The 24,619-nt window shown below is 37.1% G+C and overlaps 1 protein-coding gene across 2 annotated transcripts; it reads left to right on the top strand.

The window, feature by feature from the left end:
• Window positions 1-366: 366 nt before the first annotated feature.
• LOC128687251 (translation initiation factor eIF2B subunit gamma) lies at window positions 367-24,232 on the top strand. Of its 2 annotated transcripts, none has more exons than XM_053774598.2 (5): window positions 367-526; window positions 13,987-14,163; window positions 17,940-18,083; window positions 20,021-20,147; window positions 23,969-24,232. In XM_053774598.2, the coding sequence occupies exons 1-5, from the start codon at window positions 489-491 to the stop codon at window positions 24,140-24,142; spliced, it is 660 nt and encodes a 219-aa protein (XP_053630573.2). In that variant the 5' UTR covers window positions 367-488; the 3' UTR covers window positions 24,143-24,232. The 2 variants fall into 2 exon arrangements, with proteins under 2 accessions (XP_053630573.2, XP_053630574.1); XM_053774599.2 differs by having other exon boundaries at window positions 20,021-20,160; window positions 23,969-24,073.
• The last annotated feature ends 387 nt before the right edge of the window (window positions 24,233-24,619 follow it).

The following is a 24,619-nucleotide window of genomic DNA, read 5'->3' on the forward strand; positions in this document are numbered from 1 at the left end:
GTACCCATTTTACTGATTGGTGAACATAGACAACCAGTGTAAGGAAACACGCCCAATGTTTTCACCCCTTCCCCGGGAATCGAACCCGAACCCTGACTGTGTGAAGCAAGTGCTTTTGCCACCAGGCCACGGGGCACCAGCCACTGAACTTAGGTGAATGTGTGGGTTGTCCCACTCTGCTGGGGCTTGGCAAGGAAGTCCTCCTGATTTAATCGGAAACTTCCAGTTCTTATTCATATTTACAAAGGAACTCATGTTCCCGTTTTCTTCCATGGCCCAGCTTCGGGCAACAAATTTTCCCCGGACATCGGGAAGTCGGGTTCGATACAGCATAATCTGTCAGTGGCCCTATAAACCTAACAACAACAAAAACAATCTTGGTAGCTCCCGTCATGTCTTGTGGCACGACCCATACTAGTTTATAGATTGGTCTTTGGGTATAATAGCTGGATTATACGGTAATAGTTGTAGTGAGCAGCCACGGCATCATGCGAGCTGTTATTCTAGCAGCTGGTTATGGTACCAGGTATGATATAACTCACTACAGGTGTACCTTAGTACAGTTACCTCACTGTACAGGTGTACCTTAGTACAGTTACCTCACTGTACAGGTGTACCTTAGTACAGTTACCTCACTCTACAGGTGTACCTTAGTACAGTTACCTCACTCTACAGGTGTACCTTAGTACAGTTACCTCACTGTACAGGTGTACCTTAGTACAGTTACCTCACTGTACAGGTGTACCTTAGTACAGTTACCTCACTCTACAGGTGTACCTTAGTACAGTTACCTCACTGTACAGGTGTACCTTAGTACAGTTACCTCACTCTACAGGTGTACCTTAGTACAGTTACCTCACTCTACAGGTGTACCTTAGTACAGTTACCTCACTGTACAGGTGTACTTTAGTACAGTTACCTCACTCTACAGGTGTACCTTAGTACAGTTACCTCACTGTACAGGTGTACCTTAGTACAGTTACCTCACTCTACAGGTGTACCTTAGTACAGTTACCTCACTACAGGTGTACCTTAGTACAGTTACCTCACTCTACAGGTGTACCTTAGTACAGTTACCTCACTCTACAGGTGTACCTTAGTACAGTTACCTCACTCTACAGGTGTACCTTAGTACAGTTACCTCACTGTACAGGTGTACCTTAGTACAGTTACCTCACTCTACAGGTGTACCTTAGTACAGTTACCTCACTGTACAGGTGTACTTTAGTACAGTTACCTCACTGTACAGGTGTACCTTAGTACAGTTACTTCACTGTACAGGTGTACCTTAGTACAGTTACCTCACTGTACAGGTGTACCTTAGTACAGTTACCTCACTCTACAGGTGTACCTTAGTACAGTTACCTCACTGTACAGGTGTACTTTAGTACAGTTACTTCACTGTACAGGTGTACCTTAGTACAGTTACTTCACTGTACAGGTGTACCTTAGTACAGTTACCTCACTGTACAGGTGTACTTTAGTACAGTTACTTCACTGTACAGGTGTACCTTAGTACAGTTACCTCACTGTACAGGTGTACCTTTACAGGTGTACCTTAGTACAGTTATCTCACTGTACAGGTGTACCTTAGTACAGTTACCTCACTGTACAGGTGTACCTTAGTACAGTTACTTCACTGTACAGGTGTACCTTAGTACAGTTACCTCACTGTACAGGTGTACATTAGTACAGTTACCTCACTGTACAGGTGTACCTTAGTACAGTTACTTCACTGTACAGGTGTACCTTAGTACAGTTACCTCACTGTACAGGTGTACCTTAGTACAGTTACCTCACTGTACAGGTGTACCTTAGTACAGTTACTTCACTGTACAGGTGTACCTTAGTACAGTTACTTCACTGTACAGGTGCACATTAATAGTTACATTACTGTACAGGTGTACATTAATAATTGTCACTGTACAGGTATACACTAATAGTTATGTCACTGTGCAGGTGTACATTAATAGTTATGTCACTGTACAGGTGTGCATTAATAGTTATGTCACTGTACAGGTGTACATTAATAGTTATGTCACTGTACAGGTGTACACTAATAGTTATGTCACTGTACAGGTGTACATTAATAGTTATGTCACTGTACAGGTATACACTAATAGTTATGTCACTGTGCAGGTGTACATTAATAGTTATGTCACTGTACAGGTGTACATTAATAGTTATGTCACTGTACAGGTGTACATTAATAGTTATGTCACTGTACAGGTATACACTAATAGTTATGTCACTGTGCAGGTGTACATTAATAGTTATGTCACTGTACAGGTGTACATTAATAGTTATGTCACTGTGCAGGTGTACATTAATAGTTATGTCACTGTACAGGTGTACATTAATAGTTATGTCACTGTACAGGTGTACATTAATAGTTATGTCACTGTACAGGTGTACATTAATAGTTATGTCACTGTACAGGTGTACACTAATAGTTATGTCACTGTACAGGTGTACATTAATAGTTATGTCACTGTACAGGTGTACATTAATAGTTATGTCACTGTACAGGTGTACACTAATAGTTATGTCACTGTACAGGTGTACATTAATAGTTATGTCACTGTACAGGTATACACTAATAGTTATGTCACTGTACAGGTGTACACTAATAGTTATGTCACTGTACAGGTGTACATTAATAGTTATGTCACTGTACAGGTGTACACTAATAGTTATGTCACTGTACAGGTATACACTAATAGTTATGTCACTGTGCAGGTGTACATTAATAGTTATGTCACTGTACAGGTGTACACTAATAGTTGTCACTGTACAGGTGTACATTAATAGTTATGTCACTATACAGGTGTACATTAATAGTTATGTCACTGTACAGGTGTACATTAATAGTTATGTCACTGTGCAGGTGTACATTAATAGTTATGTCACTGTACAGGTGTACATTAATAGTTATGTCACTGTACAGGTGTACACTAATAGTTATGTCACTGTACAGGTATACACTAATAGTTATGTCACTGTACAGGTGTACACTAATAGTTATGTCACTGTACAGGTGTACACTAATAGTTATGTCACTGTACAGGTGTACACTAATACATTTGCACAAATTATTACATATAGGTAATTTACACATATGTTACTATTTATGATAATTTTTGTAACTATATATGTGTATCTGTACTTAAATAAACTTACTTCATTCTTACTTTACTTACTTTACTTACATTCTTACTTTACTTACTTTACTTACATTCTTACTTTACTTACTTTACTTTCATTCTTACTTTACTTACATTCTTACTTTACTTACATTCTTACTTTACTTACTTTACTTACATTCTTACTTTACTTACATTCTTACTTTACTTACATTCTTACTTTACTTACTTTACTTACTTTACTTACATTCTTACTTTACTTACATTCTTACTTTACTTACATTCTTACTTTACTTACATTCTTACTTTACTTACATTCTTACTTTACTTACATTCTTACTTTACTTACATTCTTACTTTACTTACTTTACTTACATTCTTACTTTACTTACTTTACTTACTTTACTTTCATTCTTACTTTACTTTCATTCTTACTTTACTTACATTCTTACTTTACTTACATTCTTACTTTACTTACATTCTTACTTTACTTACATTCTTACTTTACTTACATTCTTACTTTACTTACATTCTTACTTTACTTACCTTACTTACATTCTTACTTTACTTACATTCTTACTTTACTTACATTCTTACTTTACTTTCATTTTTACTTTACTTACATTCTTACTTTACTTACATTCTTACTTTACTTACATTACTTACTTTACTTACTTTACTTACATTACTTACATTACTTACATTACTTACATTACTTACATTACTTACTTTACTTACATTACTTACTTTACTTACATTACTTACATTACTTACTTTACTTACATTACTTACATTACTTACATTACTTACATTACTTACATTACTTACATTACTTACATTACTTACATTACTTACATTACTTACATTACTTACTTTACTTACATTACTTACATTACTTACTTTACTTACATTACTTACATTACTTACATTACTTACATTACTTACATTACTTACATTACTTACTTTACTTACATTACTTACATTACTTACATTACTTACATTACTTACATTACTTACATTACTTACATTACTTACATTACTTACATTACTTACATTACTTACATTACTTACATTACTTACTTTACTTACATTCTTACTTTACTTATGAGGCCTGTTCACAAACCAGGCCACGGGGGCATTGACCCCCAAAACCCTCCTTGGGTATCTCCCTGTATACTTTACTTATGTACATTACTCATTTTACTTAACTCAATGGAAGTAAGTCACTTTGACTTTTTTTTTGGAGTTATCCTAGGTGATTTACGCTATGTATGATAACTGTACATATGTGTACCTCTACCTAACCCGTAAACAGTCCAAGCAGATCTACGTTCACATGTGTAGTGCTACAAAAGTAGATCTACGTTTTATTTACATATTTTCAAATGGAACAAAAAAAAAGTAGATCAAAAATTTTTTACACATTTTCAAATGTAAAAAAACAAAAAGAAGATCTACTTTTTTTTACATATTTTCAAATGTTGAAAAAACGTATATATACATTTGGACCGTTTACGGGTTAAATAAACTCAGTCGCTGTACGACACTACCCCTAATGGAAATACAGTAAATCACTTTGACCTCACCCATGTTACTCATTGTATAACTCTTTGTAAGTTTATCGCATAATTCTGATTATAATAGTCAATAGTAATCATCCAAGAATTGTGCAGCTGTTCCTATATACATGTAAATTTTTTTGTTATGCCTATAACATAGTAAATTTATTTAGGTAGAGGAACGCATAAGTATAATTATCCTACATAGTAGTGTGTGTGTGTGTAAATTATCAAGGATAACCCCAGAAGGGAGGGTTAGTAACCCAGGATAACCCCAGGGGGAGAATTAGATACCCAGGATAACACCAGGGGAGAAACAGATAATCAGGATAACCCCAGAGGAAGAATTAGATAGTCAGGATAACCCCAGAGGAAGAATTAGATAGTCAGGATAACCCCAGGGGAAGAATTAGATACCCAGCATACCCCCAGGGGAAGAATTAGATAATCAGGATAACCCCAGGGCAAGAATTAGATACACTGTACTCAGGATAACCCCAGGGCAAGAATTAGATACCCAGGATAACCCCAGGGGAAGAATTAGATACCCAAGATAACCCCAGGAGAAGAATTAGATACCCAGAATAACCCCAGGGGAAGAATTAGATACCCAGGATAACCCCAGGGGGAGAATTGGATACCCAGGATAACCCCAGGGGAAGAATTAGATACCCAGGATAACCCCAGGGGAGAATTAAGTACTCAGGATAACCCCAGAGGAAGAATTAGATAATCAGGATAACCCCAGAGCAAGAATTAGATACTCAGGATAACCCCAGGAGAAGAATTAGATACCCAAGATAACCCCAGGAGAAGAATTAGATACCCAGAATAACCCCAGGGGAAGAATCAGATACCTAGGATAACCCCCAGGGGGAGAATTGGATACCCAGGATAACCCCAGGGGGACAATTGCATATTCAGGATAACCCCAGGGCAAGAATTAGATACCCGGGATAACCCCAGGGGAAGAATTAGATACCCAAGATAACCCCAGGAGAAGAATTAGATACCCAGAATAACCCCAGGGGAAGAATCAGATACCTAGGATAACCCCCAGGGGGAGAATTGGATACCCAGGATAACCCCAGGGGGACAGTTGCATATTCAGGATAACCCCAGGGCAGAATTAGATACTCAGGATAACCCCAGGAGGAGTGTTAGCCACCCAGGATAATTCCATCCTGGGTTAGTAACCCAGGATAACCCCAAGGGCAAGAATTAGGTACCTAAGATAACCCCAGAGGAGGTTTAGTTACCCAGAGTAATCCCAGGGGAAGGGTTAGTAACCCAGGATAACCCCAGGGGTAGATTAGTAACCCAGGATCACCCCAAGGGAAGGTTTAGTAACCCAGGGTAACCCCAGGGAGAGGCTTAGTAACCCAGTATAATCCCAGAGGGAGGTTTAATAGCCCAGGATAATCCCAGGGGGTGGGTTAATAACCCAGGATAACCCCAGGGGGAAGGTTGTAACCCAGGATAATCCCAGGGGAGGGTTAGTAACCCAAGATAACCCCAGGGGGAGGTTTAGTAACCCAGGATAATCCCAGGGGCCAGGGGGAGAGTTAGTAACCCAGGATAACCCCAGGGGGAGGTTTAGTAACCCAGGGTAATCCCATGGGCCAGGGGGAGGGTTGGTAACCCAGGATAACACAATAAAGTCAGTGTCTTATCAAGGACTGTGTCTTATTTTCATTATAGCCCTTTAATTTACCCCCTACTCCCCAGGATGCTTTCAAGGGAGGTTCCTTGATGCTGGTGAGGGGCTCTTGATCCAAGGTAAAGGTCGGCCATCACTAATCTAGCATCATTGAGACCTGTAGTTTTCCAGATTAGTGAATTTGCTAGATTACAGAGTTGTTAGGTTAGAATACACTTAACCTATCAACAAAGAGACTTTCTGCTACATCTTCCTCATTTTCATCACTGCTTTCTCCTCCACTGGCTTGCTGCTGTGGATTTACAACCATCTGCACAGTTTCTGAGCCAGTATAATGATGAAATTTGAGACAGTATAATGATTTCAGTCAGCAAAATGATGAAATGGAAATTATGCTAGCCAAAATTAGTGCCGGATTACTGATGGAACTGGATAAATGATTGCCGGATTAATGATGGCCGACCTGTACTGAACCTGTGCTCCAATTACTTGGATCGAGACTGAGTGCCTTCCGGTTCCCCAGACACTGTATCCATGAATGTAATAATAATAGTAATGATAATACAGTGGACCATAGGGTAATGACATTAATCCGTTCCAGAGAGCTTGTCTTTAACCGATTTTTTCGGTATCCAAATTAATTTTCCCCATAGAAATAATGGAAATCCAGTTACTGTAATCCGTTTCAGACACCCAGAAGTATTAACAAAAAATTTTTTTTTTTAAAGATGAAATATAGATATACAGTAGAACCTCAAAAATCGAACTGCTCCCAACACAACCAGTTATTTTATTTTTTTTATTATTATCACACTGGCCGATTCCCACCAAGGCAGGGTGGCCCGAAAAAGAAAAACTTTCACCATCATTCACTCCATCACTGTCTTGCCAGAAGGGTGCTTTACACTACAGTTTTTAAACTGCAACATTAACACCCCTCCTTCAGAGTGTAAGCACTGTACTTTCCATCTCCAGGACTCAAGTCCAGCCTGAAAGTTTCTCTGAACCCCTTCATAAATGTTACTTTGCTCACACTCCAACAGCACGTCAAGTATTAAAAACCATTTGTCTTAATTCACTCCTATCAAACACGCTCACACATGCCCGATGGAAGTCCAAGCCCCTCGCACACAAAACCTCCTTTACCCCCTCCCTCCAACCTTTCCTAGGTCGACCCCTACCCCGCCTTCCTTCCACTACAGACTGGTACACTCTTGAAGTCACTCTGTTTCGCTCCATTCTCTCTACATGTCCGAACCACCTCAACAACCCTTCCTCAGCCCTCTGGACAACAGTTTTGGCAATCCCACACCTCCTCCTAACTTCCAAACTACGAATTCTCTGCATTATATTCACACCACACATTGCCCTCAGACATGACATCTCCACTGCCTCCAGCCTTCTCCTCGCTGCAACATTCATCACCCATGCTTCACACCCATATAAGAGCGTTGGTAAAACTATACTCTCATACATTCCCCTCTTTGCCTCCAAGGACAAAGTTCTTTGTCTCCACAGACTCCTAAGTGCACTGCTCACCCTTTTTTCCCCTCATCAATTCTGTGATTCACCTCATCTTTCATAGACCCATCCGCTGACACGTCCTCTCCCAAATATGTGAATACATTCACCTCCTCCATACTCTCTCCCTCCAATCTGATATCCAATCTTTCATCACCTAATCTTTTTGTTACCCTCATAACCTTACTCTTTCCTGTATTCACTTTTAATTTTCTTCTTTTACATCTTCTTTCTTTCAACACACCGGCCGCATCCCACCGAGGCGGGGTGGCCCAAAAGGAAAAACGAAAGTTTCTCCTTTTACATTTAGTAATATATACAGGAGAAGAGGTTACTAGCCCCTTGCTCCTGGCATTTTAGTCGCCTCTTACAACACGCATAGCTTACGGAGGAAGAATTCTGTTCCACTTCCCCATGGAGATAAGAGGAAATAAACAAGAATAAGAACTAGAAAGAAAATAGAAGAAAACCCAGAGGGGTGTGTATATATGTGCTTGTACATGTATGTGTAGTGTGACCTAAGTGTGAGTAGAAGTAGCAAGACGTACCTGAAATCTTGCATGTTCATGAGACAGAAAAAAGGACACCAGCAATCCTACCATCATGTAAAACAATTACAGGCTTTCGTTTTACACTCACTTGGCAGGACGGTAGTACCTCCCTGGGCGGTTGCTGTCTACCAACCTACTACCTAGTCTTCTTTTACATACCCTACCAAATTCATCCACCAACCTACAACTTAGGTTAATTTTATCCCCCAGGATGCCAACCACACCACTTGGCTAACACCCAGGTACCTACTTACTGCTAGGTGAACAGGGACAGCAGGTGTCTCAAGGAAACACACTCCCAATGTTTCTACCCATACCGGGAACTGAACCACGAACCTCAGTGTGTCAGCTACGGGAAAGCAGGTCCAAGGAATTAGACCTACTTTTCTTTACCTTGGGTTGTGCCTGACTGCTTCTCATTTCTTTAGGCACTGTTTGACCTCTGTAGGTTTAGTGCTTTCCCATGAATGTAGAAATACTAATTTTCCATGATAAAACTCTACATGGAACCAAACATTGTTTCAATAATGCTCCTCATGGGAGGTTCCTAGATGCTGGTGAAGGGCTCTTTATTTAAGGAGAGGAGCCTATGTTTTCCTTCCCAGAATCAAACCTGAGTGCATGCATACCATTTCCCCAGGTGCTGTATGACCCCTGCAGGTTTAGCATTCTTCCCTCCCCCCATCCAAAGAATTCAATAATGTTTCAGTAAAAGCATGAAAACATCCCTGCAAATCTCTGACGTACTGTTCATATTTGTCAGTAATAGATGTATGCTATTTCATCTTCAGACTTGAATCCTGGAGTTGCGAAATGCTCTGCATGTAAAAGGGCTTTTGGCATGTTCACCCAGTTGTTACACTCCTCTGTACAAACATGTATCATGCTAAAATAAAAATATTATTATTATTATTATTATTATTATTATTATTATTATTATTATTATTATTATTGTTGTTGTTATTATTATATTATTATTATTACCTTTACCTGTTTTAATACCACATTTACTATCCTAGATTACTCTTAATTACCTTGTACTGCCATATAACCTCAAGTATAACTACCAGTGCAATATTGAATGAAATAAACATTACTTTTTCACTTTTTTGTAATCATTATTACTTACTAAAATTTTATTAAACACCATATTTACTACCAGTCAATTTTAATTTTGTACATTAAACATTATTTTATACTTCTCATAACATTTTGTAGCAAAATTTTCAAGTTTTTATATTCAACCCCAACCTTTATATTATCCCTTGTACCTGTGTACCTGTCAACCCTCTTACTATCATATTATAATCAAGACATTGCCATTGTTATTTTTTTACTATTATTCTTTTGGTACTTTAATTGTGAATTTTATTTTGTCAATTTAAATCTAGGTATAATCTTGATCTTGTCAACAACCTATACCAGACTCTAGTGCAATTGCAAGTACCATTTCAAATTGTATTTTTATATTATAAGTTTATATTATAATTCCTACCATCTGCCCATTTAACTTTGCTTACCATTACTTAATTTTAGTCCCTTATATGTTTTCTCCTTTATTTTAGCTTTATATAACTATCCTAGTTTATATATTCACAATTGTTAAAATAATCAAGGTGCTATTCTTAGGTGCTAAAGTAGAATAAGTTCACAATTTTGCCATTATATTCCAAAGCTCATTTTTTTGATTACCACTTTATTGGTCACCACAACCTATATTAGTCCCTTTTATATTATAATTTTATACTATAATTCTAACTTTAAAAAATTACCTTTATAGTACTACCTACTATCATATTCCCAAGCTCCACTATTTGATCATCACTTTATTTGTATTAGTCCCTTAGCTCATTATTTTACATTTGTTAAATAATCCAGGTGCTATTTTTTAGCTTAAGACTATTTACTTTGTTTTATACTTAATTCAAACTATAGATTCACTACAAATCTTATGATTACAAGCATTGATCCTGATACCAACCTCTTATTTAATGACTTAAATGAATCAAACAGTAACTGTAATTACTACACTGCAGAACAATCAAAGGCACTTCTCAGTGCCAACAACAACATAACTATATTTAACTACAATATCAGATCTTTAAGCAAGCATTACGATGACCTCATAGCATTACTAAATTCCTTACATGCCAATATGTCCATCATTACACTAACTGAAACCTGGCTAAAGCCTGATAGTACAGATGTCTATGCCATTCCTGGTTACACAGCCATACACAACTGTAGGCCAGATCAACAAGGGGGTGGCACAGCCATATACTACTCAGACCAACTAGAATGTATCACTAATACTTGCACAAGGGATGAACATGGGGAATATATAATAGCTAAATTCAAATCAAAGTACCTACAAAAACCTCTCACATTGATAAACATCTACAGAGTTCCACAGTCAAACATTAGCCAATTTAGTCAAAATCTAGGAAGTATGATAACTGATGCACGCATGAACAAAGATCACTTACTACTCTCAGGTGACTTCAATATAAATCTCCTGCAAGACCAGGACCCACACGTTACTGAATTCACAAACACAATGAGTAACTGTATGTTACTACCAACAGTAACAAAACCTACAAGAGTTACAGAGACTAGTGTTTCCCTACTTGACCACATCTGGACCAACACCATATCCCCTTTAAAATCAGGCATAATTACAGATAATACCACAGACCACTACCCTACTTTCCTCATAACAACTCTTGGTAAACTACCCCAAGACACTACTAAAGTCATCTTCAGACTTCACAATGAGGCAGCCATTAATAACTTCACAACAGCAATAGCAAACATTGATTGGCACACTGAGCTAGAAACCTATACAGATATTGACGAATGTATTAATAATTTTCTAAAAAAAACCCAATACCTCTATAACAAGCACTGCCCTAAAAAAACTAAACAGATGACAGCAAAGAGACTGAACAGTCCCTGGCTAACACCCAGCATTCTCAAATCCATAAATACAAAACACCAATATGAAAAACAGTACAGAATGGGTCACATAACCAGAGACCAAACAAAACGTTACTCGTCAATCCTAACCAGCCTGATAAGAAGGGCAAAAAAATTGTATTATGAGAACAGATTATCCAACTTACGAGGTGATATAAAAAAGACCTGGAAAACCCTATCAGAAATTCTGGGAACAAAAAAGATATCACGGAATAGCGAAATAAAATTAGCAAAAACAGATGAACCCCAACTCCCACCAACAGAAACAGCAAACAGACTCAATGATTTCTTCTCCACTATAGGACAAAACCTTGCCAATAAAATCCCAAGCTCAGATACCCCACCAAATGACTACCTCACCGGCAACTACCCGAACACACTGTTCCTAGCTCCGACTAACCCATACGAAGTCTCCCTTATTATCAACGCACTAAAAAACAAGGCAGGAGATTTAAACACCTTACCACCCCTTATATACAAAAAAGTGTCACAAGTGCTATCACCAATCATTGCAACACTCTTTAACAAATCCATTGAATCCTCCACCTTCCCTACAGTACTCAAAATAGCAAGGGTCACCCCGATCCACAAAGGAGGAGACCAAACAGAGTTGAATAACTATAGGCCAATATCCAACTTACACCCTCTCTCAAAAATCTTCGAAAAATTAATTCATAAACGAATCTACTCCTACCTTATCTCCCAAAACATACTCAACCCCTGCCAATTTGGATTCAGGCCTAATAAAAATACTAATGATGCTATTATACACATGCTAGAACATATATACACTGCAATAGAGAAAAAAGAAGTCCCACTGGGGATCTTCATTGACTTACGTAAAGCTTTTGATACAGTTGACCATGACTTGCTCCACGTAAAATTGTCACACTATGGTATAAGAGGGCACTCCCTCAACTACCTCAAGTCTTACCTCAGCAACAGAAGCCAATATGTGTACGCAAATGGGGCAAACTCTTCTGCACAACCAATTACAGTTGGTGTCCCACAGGGAAGTGTCCTTGGCCCTCTTCTCTTTCTCCTATACATAAATGACCTTCCAAATGCTTCGCAATTACTCAAACCCACACTATTTGCAGATGACACTACATACGTCTTCTCTCACCCGAGCCCAGTCACGCTAGCCAATACTGTAAATACCGAATTACAGAAAATATCTACCTGGATGAGGACTAACAAACTTACACTAAACATTGACAAAACCTACTTCATTCAGTTTGGTAACAGAGCTACAGATGTCCCTCTTAACATAATGATAAATGGATCACCTATCACAAAACTAACAGAGGGAAAATTCTTAGGAATCCACCTTGATAATAGACTCAAATTTCATACACATATACATCAAATTTCTAAGAAAATTTCCAAGACTGTAGGCATACTATCGAAGATACGGTACTATGTTCCACAGTCAGCCCTCCTGGCCCTATATCACTCTCTTATTTACCCCTATCTCACCTATGGAATTTGTGCATGGGGCTCAACAACAATTAACCATCTCAGACCACTAATTACCCAACAAAAGGCTGCAGTTAGAATGATAACAAATTCTCACTACAGGCAGCACACTCCACCAATATTCAATACACTAAACCTACTCACCATACAAAACATCCATACTTATTACTGCACCTATTACATACATAGAACACTTAACTCTGATATTAACCCTCCCCTCAAACATCTCCTTGCCAACCTCAACAGAACACATGACCATAACACAAGGCACAGATCACTCTTTGATGTTCCTCGTGTCCATCTCACACTATGCAAAAACTCAATGCACATAAAAGGCCCTAAAATCTGGAATTCATTACCTGTAAATATAAAAGAAACACAACCTGTTTATAAATTCAAGTCTCTTCTCAAAGATTACTTACTCACCCAAAACCAAATAAATACTGAATAACTGAACATTATAAATTGTATATCTTAAATGTTTCTCACAATTATATCATATAAATGTTAAACCTAAAACCCAATCTAACTTTATTATTTTTTAAACACACTACCTAACAGAATCACTACCTAACTGAATGCAACCATATGACCTGTCTTTGTAATACTCACTTGTGCCTTATAGTTATCTGTTTACATTAATGTTTTATCACTGATTTCATCATTGCTTAGTAGCAGCGCTGTATAGTCCTTGTGGCTTAGCGCTTCTTTTTGATTATAATAATAATAATAATCATTGCTTAGTTAATCTTAAGTTAATTTTAAGCCAGCCTGTAATGCTATGCATAGTATAAGTGGCTTTGGCATACTGCTCTTATCTGTATTTTTTTTGTACCTCTGTATGTGTGCACAAATTGGAAATAAATAAATAAATAAATAAATAAACAGTGCCTGCACTCTGCAGGAGGGGTGTTAATGATGCAGTTTTATAACTGTAGTGTGAGCACGCCTCTGGCAAGACAGTGATGGAGTGAGTGACAATGAAAGTTTTTCTTTTTTGGGCCACCCTGCCTTGGTGGGAAGTGGCCAATGTATTAATAAAAAAGTAACTATTTCATCTAGAAAATATTGAACTGAAATAGAGTTTTTGTTGACAGATTGGAGCAGGACCTGAGGAATGACACCAGTGGAGAATTCTCTCATCTTATTGGTGTGCCAAAGCCCTTACTGCCAGTAGGCAGCCATCCACTTATAACACATTGGATTCAAACCTTTGACCAGACTCCAGAAATAACAAGCATTGTTGTTGTTGTTAATGATCTTTACAAGAAATTGTGAGTTAAGCATGTACAGTAAGGCCTCACCTTCCAACCTTAATACATTCTCAAAAGTTCATTTAACCCTTTGACTATCACAAGCCCCTTTCTGAAACTGTCATTCTGTCGAAAAAATTTTAGAAAAAAAAATTATTTTTTCTTATTAAATGATAGAGAATCTTTTCCCAATGGTAAGGACACCAAAAGTACAAAATTTGGTCGAAAACTCACGGAATTACGCTCCTGCGAAGTTAGCAGTCTCGGCGACATATACGCATCGGCGATTTCGCCGATTTTGAGCCCTATTTTTGGCCAGTTCTGTTGTTCCAGTTGACCAAACTCATAGCTATTTCTTTAGAACTCCATTTTTTCTATCAATTGAGTACAAGAAACCACCCATTTACCAATTTGAACTACCCAATAAAGTGGTCAGATATTGGCAATTTGGCCAATTTCACACAAATTAAAAAAGATGCCAATTTCAAAATAGAGTCCAGAATAAACAATGTAGACATTCTTGGCACTAAAATAACATATCCTCTGTTCATTAGTCACGTCTCTAGGCCCCTCTTATATTACTATTGCTTTCTATTTTGATTTTTTATTCATACAAAAGATAGAAGATTTACTGTTATGCAGACTACTGCATTATCGTAAAAATGGTATAAATAATATCAGTGCACTAGTGAAAGAATATTAGACTCCCCAGTTGACGTGTATTGGACATGTAGTGTGATTTGCTTACTCTTGAACATTGGTAAGAATCAAACATTTCAGCTACTTTGAGCTCAATTTCAAGGTTGTTTTCATCGTGAAACTAATTAAAATCATCTCTATTTCTGTAATGTGTTCCATTTTATCATGTGAGACCATGAAAACAAGAATACAACGATAAATACTATACGAAAATACACCTCAAATTCAGCATTTTATTCCAAAAAAACAGTCAGTTTTTTTTTTTCTCATTTTGCACTGCGTGCTGCAGGATTTTTTTATATGGTGCACACTGACGACACAGACCCATTCTCTCACATGTGGGCCTACCAGCTTTCTCCTGCTTGATTTGAAGCCGCTAGAATTATTGAGTATATATATATACAGGAGGGCCCCACTTATACGGCAGGTTAGGTTCCAGGCTACCGCCGTAAAGCGGAAATCGCCGTAAAGTGGAACACCCTTTTTTTCCACTTATAAATGCATACAAACACTAGATAACAAGTTTACACTAACATATATTAAGTTAGCAATAGAACCAGGCATCAAAAAACAATAAAAAGGTACAATACACACATAGTGCACTCATTACTTACCTTAAAATATTTATAGTCTTAATCTAGGGTGAGACAAGTAGTATTTATTGTAAGAAATCAAGTGTGGTATGTATTGTGATAGCCTCACCAGGCCACCCCACCCACACATACTATTCTATGATATTTAAGCATCCCAGAGCGATAAAATGTATATACAGTTCACTCATTACTTACCTTAAAATGTTTGTAGTCTTAATGTAGGGTCAGGAGTAAGTAAATGAGATAAAATGAATAAATGAGAGAGAGAAAGAATGAGTACATGAGAGGTGACAGGCCAGGCACAGAGTAAACAAACCAGGCTCCCACATCTTATATTTATGTTTATTTATTCTATTGTGGGGTGTATTTATCATCTTTTTATGTTATGTATCGTGTTTATTATATAATTTTGAAAAAAATATCATGGCTGGATTAATGAAAATGTGTATATTACCGTAATATACGACATTTAATGAGACTCGGTGACTATTGTTATTATCACCACTTGTGGAAGTCGTCTGCTACCACAGCTCACATTTATGTTTATTTATTCTACTGTGGGGTGTATTTATCTTATTTATATGTTATGCATCGTGTTTATTATATAATTTTGAAAAAAATATGATGGATGGATTAATGAAAATGTGTATATTACCGTAATATACGACATTTAATGAGACTCGGTGACTATTGTTATTATGGCGTCACTTGTGGAAGTCGTCTGCTCACATCTCACATTTGTTTATTTATTCTACTGTGGGGTGTATTTATCTTATTTATATGTTATGCATCGTGTTTATTATATAATTTTGAAAAAAATATCATGGATGGATTAATGAAAATGTGTATATTACCGTAATATACGACATTTAATGAGACTCGGTGACTATTGTTATTATGGCGTCACTTGTGGAAGTCGTCTGCTCACATCTCACATTTATGTTTATTTATTCTACTGTGGGGTGTATTTATCTTATTTATATGTTATGCATCGTGTTTATTATATAATTTTGAAAAAAATATCATGGATGGATTAATGAAAATGTGTATATTAACGTAATATACGACATTTAAATGACTTGATGTATGTAAGTTTATTTAGGTACAGGTATACATAAGTATAATTATCAGAGTATATATAAAATATGAAATAACTTTTAAAAACATTTGAAATTTTGGAGTTTCCAGACAAAATGGAGAGACTTAGTGCTTACTGAGCTCATGGAGAATGTAAACAAACAGGGTGGGGCACGGTGACCGTATTAGAAAGTCAGGTGGGGGGAGCCGTATAGTGAGTTTTGGTCATAATTTGAAATGCCCGTATTAGCGGAACGCCGTAAAGCGGAACGCCGTAAAGTGGGGCCCTCCTGTACGTCTGAAACACTGGTTCGTAAGACTTATATATATAACCAAAACAGTCAAAGGGTTAAAGCTGAACATTTAATACTCAGAACACATTTTCCCATAACAAACGACAGAAAATAGATTAATTCGGTCCCGAGCCCTAATTTTCTGTATCTGATTTCAGTTAATTTTTTCCCCTGTGAATTTTTATCCAGTCTCTTACCATCATTACACTTTTTCAGTTACAGATATACCTACAACATAACAATTTTTCTACCATGTGTACCAAATAATTAAATAATATAAATAAAATATTTAACTATGTTATGTACATTATTTACCTTGAATGTAGATCCTGTCTTGCTCACTGGAAGAGATATTTCTTGCTTATTTTTAGCTGTGTAAGTAATCTCTACTTTCAGAAGTGTGAGTCATTTATAAGTGCAAAACATCATAACCAGGAACATTGTAAGTTAGGGCCCAGCTGTACTGTACTTACTGATAGCAAAAGCATTGTAGTTTGCATGTACATCTTTCTTGCATATGTTCAGAAAGCAAGGTAATAATGAAGATGTCTATTCCAAATTCCTCATTTTCTTAACCCACTAGTTCACTTTTATTGGACCGTTTAACAGTAATCACCTAATCAGCAATGGCTTTCTCACTGAAACTTCACTTAGTGACTAAGGAGATATCAGGGAAAAGTTTCACTTTGCCATAAGCTGTTTCCTATCTAGCAACCTCTAGTTGCAGGGCATATAAAGCAGGATTGTCTGTGCTGCTCCCCAGACAAATAAATGACCGTAAGTGATGACCACGCTTGCACACTAGGGTGATGCACCCTGTGTGGTAGATTGGCTAGAATCACTTTAGTCTGTGTTAACTGACCATTAACCAGTTAGTTGTAATATTTAGGAATGTAAATAAATATGATTTTGTTTTAAGAGAGCCGTCTCCCACTGAGGTATGGTGACTCCAAAAATGGGGAAACTCATTCAGTGTCATTTATTCAATTGCTGTCTTGACAGAAGCATGCTGACATAACAGCATCACAGTATTTTTGTTATATTTATTATAGTATTAGAACTGTATTATTATATTACATTATTATTATTATTATTATTATTATTATTATTATTATTATTATTATTATTGTTGCAGGTATGAGCAGTGGGCAGAGACATTGCAGAGGAGGGTTGAGATCCGGAGTGATGGTTCATGCAGCAACGACGAGCGGTCTGGGGCCGTGGCCTGCATGATGATTGGTGTGAACTATCACAACGAAGACACCATTTTCATTGCTGGGTAACCTCTATGGAATACTTGGCCTAATAAGCAGCTTTCCTTTGAACATACAGTTGTAGCTGTTTCAAAGTAAATTTGTGTAACAGTTGCATCAAAATTTTAACCAAATGCACTGCAAACCCATCCATTGGATTTTCAGTATATGGGACACTTAGTTTGGGAGGCTGAATATCCTGGATTTTTCAAAAAAATTGGACAATGTACATAGTATATGAATAGTTTACAATACTGACAAGACAAAGAATTAGACACGTGCAATATCTGGGTTGACGACGGAGTTCCGTTCCCAAGATCACATCAATAAACAAATTCATCACTAAGTGAGAAGCATACTAAAATGGTAGTGGGTTTGTGTCAACCATCTTTGATATTGTTTTAATGTCATCCTTACACCATTTATAACATTTTATAATATATTTTTGATTGTTCATGCAGTAGTGTACTGTATATTGTAATAAGAAGAATAGAGGAAATCAGCTCTAATATACATTATTTAGGTATGCATACTGGTCAGAGAGGCCTTCGTAAATCCGTGTCGTCTGTAAACCAGTACTACATCACTAAAAGAGGAGAGACTGCACTTCTAAAGACTCCACATTATGTCTTAGAATTGATAGTCACTGGATAGTGAAACATCTACAAATTAAAGATACCCAGATGTTGCATATGTCTCTTAATTCATGAAAATTGGAAGTTAGTCAGGTCTCTAGTTTGAATAGTACAAGTCCTCCTCATCTTACAATGGTTCAGCTTATGATATTTCAACTTAACAATGGTGCAAATGTAGGTACTTAGGAGATGAAACTTGAGTTAATTACCCATCATGAAGGCTGCAAGTCCTTAACCTATATTTATTTAATTACTTTTCAATACTGGTGTTTAGTTAATTGCAGTAATTATTTAATTGCTTATTTTGTGACAGTAGTTATTTATTTACTGATTTATTTAGCATATCATATTCAGCTTACGGCATTTTTGACTTATGATGGGTTCACTGGACCGTAACGCCATCATAAGTCGAGGAGCAACTGTAGGCTTATTCTTTTTATTTTATATTTTGTGTCTGTAGAATTTTGTTATGAAAGTTATCTCACTGTTGTGATCACATATTACAGTAGGACCCCCGTACCCGCGGTCCAGTAGTATCTGCAGCATGTCCTTGGAACGTGTCCCCCCCATGGATACTGGGGTCCTACTGTATTGTACTCTGCGTTTTGCTGTTTATATTGAATGATGAGGCTCAAAACTGAAAGATAAGATAAGATTTGTTGGGATTTTAAATTCGGAGGTTTAGCCACCCAGGATAGCTGAGGAATCTTGCTAAGTGTCCTGGTTTTTGGTTATGAACAAATAGGGTCCCTCAAATTGTGATGGCCAAGAACCTGAGAATATTCAATGAATTTTCTGTCACATAACTTTAACAGTTAAAAGTGTTTTTTAACTAATTCCATATTACAATTTAAAGCACACATACCATCTAGGGAAGTGTTAATAATGCAACATGTTTCCTAGCAGTAAGCAGGTACCTGGGTGTTAGCCAAGTGGTGGGGGTTGCATAACCTAAGTTGTGGGAAATGCTCTGCATAACCAGGGACTTTCTATATAGTATGTCATTGATGTCAGCTATGGTCTGTATAAGTTGTATCATGTGCTTGTAGAAATAAAGATTATTATTATTCTTTCAACAAACTGGTTGTATCCCACCGAGGCGGGGTGGCCCACCGAGGCGGGGTGACCCAAAAGAAAAAACAAAAGTTTCTTCTTTTAAATTTGGTAATGTATACAGGAGAAGGGGTTACTAGACCCTTGCTTCCGGGATTTTAGTTGCCTCTTACAACATGTATGTCTCACGGAGGAAGAATTCTGTTCCACTTCCCCATGAAGTATTATTATTATTATTTATATTATTATAACATGTAATTTCCCTTATATTACAGAGACACACTCTTGAAGGACACCTTTTCTCTGAAATCGCTAATAGATGATTTTGAGGCCCTCCGTCAAGAGCACAAGGGAGCCTGCCTCATACTGAGTGCTCCAGTGTCAGAGGAGAATGTTTCAAAAGTTAGTATCACTGGTAAGTCCTTATGAGCTCTTCACTGTCTTAACATTAACAGTATAAATTTTTATCAATAAGGATTATTTTGAATGTGAAACCACCACACTTATGGCAAAGAAGAAATTGAATGAATGATGGTGAATGTGCTTCCTTTTTTTTTTTTTTTTTTTGGGGGGGGTCATGGTACCTTAGTGGGAAATGACCTGTGTTGGAAACATCAATTGATATATAACAAATGGGTCCTTAACTACTGATTACTAGTGTGTATTTTCTTTACCTTCTCTTATCTATATGATTTGTTGTTTTAGAATGAAGTGTTTGAAACAAAGATTTGAAAATTTCAGAGTTAGATTCCTTGTTTTGTTATACAGTAAGGCCCCACTTATACGGCAGGTTAGGTTCCAGGCTACTGCCAGAAAGCAGACATCACTGGAAAGCAGAATGCCATTTTTTTCCCACTTATAAATGCATATAAATGCCAGGTAACAAGTTTACACTAACATATATATATTACGTTACCAATAGAGCTAGGCATTAAAAACAATAAAAAGTAAAATACACACACAGTACAGCCATTACTTACCTTAAAATATTTGTAGTCTTAATGTAGGGTGAGAGATGAATTTAATTTGTAGGAAGTCAGGTTTGGGAGGTATGGTAGCCAGCCAGGTCAGCCCACCCCCACCTACATGTAATATACTACATTTAATTAAAGTTCCCCAGAGCGATAAAATACATATACAGTACATTCATTAAAATATTTGTAGTCTTAATGTAGGGTGAGAGGTGGGTTTTATTTGTAGGAAGTCAGGTTTGGGAAGTATGGAATCCAGGCAGGGAAGCCCCCCCCACCCACATAACGTAAACAAACCAGATGAATGCATCTGGTTTTCGTCACTTTACATTGTGTACAAGTTGTCTCCCCGTTAATACAGTAGAATAAATAAAGAGAAATACTCCCATTCTCATGTAACACCATTTTTAGGAGAAATGACGCCCTGAGTGAAGGCATGCGAAAGGAATAATTTTCTAGTTACCCCCAGTAATATTATAGTGTACACATTTTCTCTGATGTTGGACTACAAGTCGCCTGGCTGCCACAAGCCCTACAAGTCGCCTGGCTACCACAAGACCTACAAGTCACCTGGCTACCACAAGTCCTACAAGTCGCCTGGCTACCACAAGTCCTACAAGTCGCCTGGCTACCACAAGTCACAAGCCGCCTGGCTACCACAAGTCCTACAAATCACCTGGGTACCATATCTCATATTTTTTTTTTTTCAACAAACCAGCTGCATCCCACTGAGGCACGGTGGCTTAAAAAGAAAATGAAAGTTTCTCTTTTTAAATTTAGTAATCCATACAGGAGAAGGGGTTACTAGCCCCTTGCTCCTGGCATTTTAGTCGACTCTTACAACACACATGGCTTACGGAGGAAGAATTATGTTCCACTTTCCCATGGAAATGAGAGGAAATAAACAAGAACAAGAACTAGAAAGAAAATTGAAGAAAACCCAGAGGGGTGTGTATATATGTGCTTGTACATGTATGTGTAGTGTGACCTAATTGTAAGTAGAAGTAGCAAGACGTACCTGAAATCTTGCATGTTTATGAGACAGAAAAATGGACACCATCAATCCTACCATCATGTAAAACAATTACAGGTTTCCGTTTTACACTCACTTGGCAGGACGGTAGTACCTCCCTGGGCAGTTGCTGTCTACCAATTTACTACCTACAATATCTCATATTTATGTTAATTTATTCTACTGTGGGGTGTATTTAGATGGATTAAGCAAAATGTCTATATTAACATTTTATACGATATTTAATGCTCCTCAGAGTGTTTATTATTGTGTGTTATTATTATCGGCATTATTAGTATGTCGTCTTCAAGACAAATAAGACACTCTTAGTGATTTTAATGTGTACCTGCAAACCAGCACAGTGTGTAAGTTTACTTAGGTACAGGTACACATAAGTATAAGTATCAGTTATAATAATAATGTAGGTATGTAGTCTGCCTGGGCTACATAATTACACCTACCTACATAGCTACACAATATTTAATGTGGCCCAGAGCCATATTATACCATCGACATACCATGTTTACTGAGTTGAATCATTTATAACAACTACCTTTAGATGCCATCATAAACAAAGGGAGAAGTAATAAATAATTCATGACAAAAATTGTAAACAAAAGCGTTATGTATTAAGGGGAGTGACGTAACGTTTTCCCTCCACCAAGCTACCACACCTCCATAGTATATAAACATAAAATGTTTATATGCTATATATGCTATAACATATAAACATAAAATGTTTATATGCTATGTAACATGTTTCTTATATAATTTTGAAGAAAATGTCATAGATGGATTAATGACTTTGTCTATATTAACATAAAATAATTCATTTAATGTGCCCAACAGTGATTATTATTAGTATTATGTAGTTTTCCCTCTACCCAGAAACCACACCTCCATAGCATATAAACAGCAGGTTTATATGCTATGTAACATGTTTCTTGTATAATTTTAAAGAAAGTATCATAGATGGATAAATGAAAATGTCTATATTGACGTAAAATTAGACATTTAATGTTCCCAAGAGTGATTATTATTACCTAACCCTTAAACGGTCCAAACGTATATATATACGCTCTCTCGCATAGCACCCTGAATTATTTTGAGAAAAAAATCATTTTTTTTATAGGAAAAAAAAAGTGTGTTACCCAGGCATCCCCAATTTTTTTCATATGGCATACACTTGAGTGCGCACACCCATTCTCTCATGTCTAGGCGACTCTGGCTTATTGTGCCAGTGTTGAATGAATGACAAATGAAGCGTATATATATGTTTGGGGTGCTACGCGAGAGAACAAATATATACGTTTTGACTGTTTAAGGGTTAATAGAGAGATGTGCTCATGGAGAATGTAAACAAACCAGGTGGCGCGCACCGTATTTGAAAGACCGCTTGCCTTATAGAAATTTTTGGTCATAATTTGAGATCACTGTATTAGCGGAACGCCGTAAGGGGAAACGCCAAAAAGCGGGGCTCTAATGTACTGAGTTAAGAGTGTCTTCGTTTTGTTAGCATGTTGTACTGACTTGTGATGAGTGTCTTTGTTTTGTTAGTATGTTATACTGAGTTAAGAAGAGTGTGTTTCACTTGCTGCACCAGTTATAATATCCTTGTTTGTGTCAGCACAATATACTGAGAAGTGGAGAGTGTCATTTCACCAGCAGGTCTGCATGACTCATGAAATTGTAATGACACGATTGCAAACAAACCAGCTGACCCAGTGGCTAACGCGTCGGTCTGGAGTTTTATGACTCTCTGATCACGGGTTTTATCCCCGCCTGTGGTATGGTTTTTTCAGGGCTACACAATTGTGAGCTTTCAATGTACTCTCAAGTTTCACCCATTTCTGTATAAACAATTTTTTTTGTTCAACATACTGATCATCTCCCACCAAGGCAAGATGACTTAAAAAAGAAAACTTCATATTTTTCTTCTTCTTTTTTTACCTTCAGTAATTTATACAGGAGAAGAGGTTACTAGCCACTTTATGAACAATGTATCATGTTTAAATGAATTTGTATGATATCCTGGGTGGTGAACGCTGTACAGGAATTCCTCACTTTACAAACATATTGGGGACCTCTCGAATTGTGTATAACATTCAAAATACAGGAAGTCTTCAACTTATGAACATGCTGGGGACCTTCTGTATTGTGTATAATAATGATATTATACACAGTACTGAAAATTCTCATTGTGTTTGTAAGTTGAGGACTTACTATACTCACCTCTCCAGCATGGTATTCTTGAGGTTGACAAGTCGGGAAGGGTGACGAGATTTCTTGAGAAGCCTCTGCCTTCTGCCACATTGTCGAGGCTGCAGTGCCCATGCTTTTACGTCATCTCATCAGAGAGTCTTTCTTACTTGAAGGTACGTAACTTTTTTTCTAGCTTAGTGCCCCTTAGCTGAGTTGGTAGCACACTTACTTTACACATTGAGGTCTGTGGTTCGATTCCTGGTATGGGTGGGAACATTGGGGGCATGTTCCCTTAACCTTTTCAGGATCGAGACCCTTCATCTTGAACTCATTCTGAGGGTCCAAAAACATTCGGAAAAAAAACTAATTATTTTTTCTTACCAAAATCTTAAGAATATTTTTCTAAGTGTTATAGAACAAAAAAAAAATTGTAATTAATACTTACTGAGATATAGAGGTGTGAAGTTGACAGAAAGTGAACCACTTACAGCAACATCGCTGACTGCTGGTCACTCGGTAATATTATATTTACTTCTATTCTACTTTTTTCTTTTATTTTTTAATATTTCATTTTTTCAAGTAACTTTTATGGCTTGTGAGACCAATATAAGACATATTGTATATATATTCACTAGTTGTATGCTACACATTAACCACACAAACATTGACAGGTGAACATTTTCATCTAC

Source organism: Cherax quadricarinatus, chromosome 62 (genome assembly GCF_038502225.1).
Source record: "Cherax quadricarinatus isolate ZL_2023a chromosome 62, ASM3850222v1, whole genome shotgun sequence".
In the NCBI taxonomy this organism is placed as follows: domain Eukaryota; kingdom Metazoa; phylum Arthropoda; class Malacostraca; order Decapoda; family Parastacidae; genus Cherax; species Cherax quadricarinatus.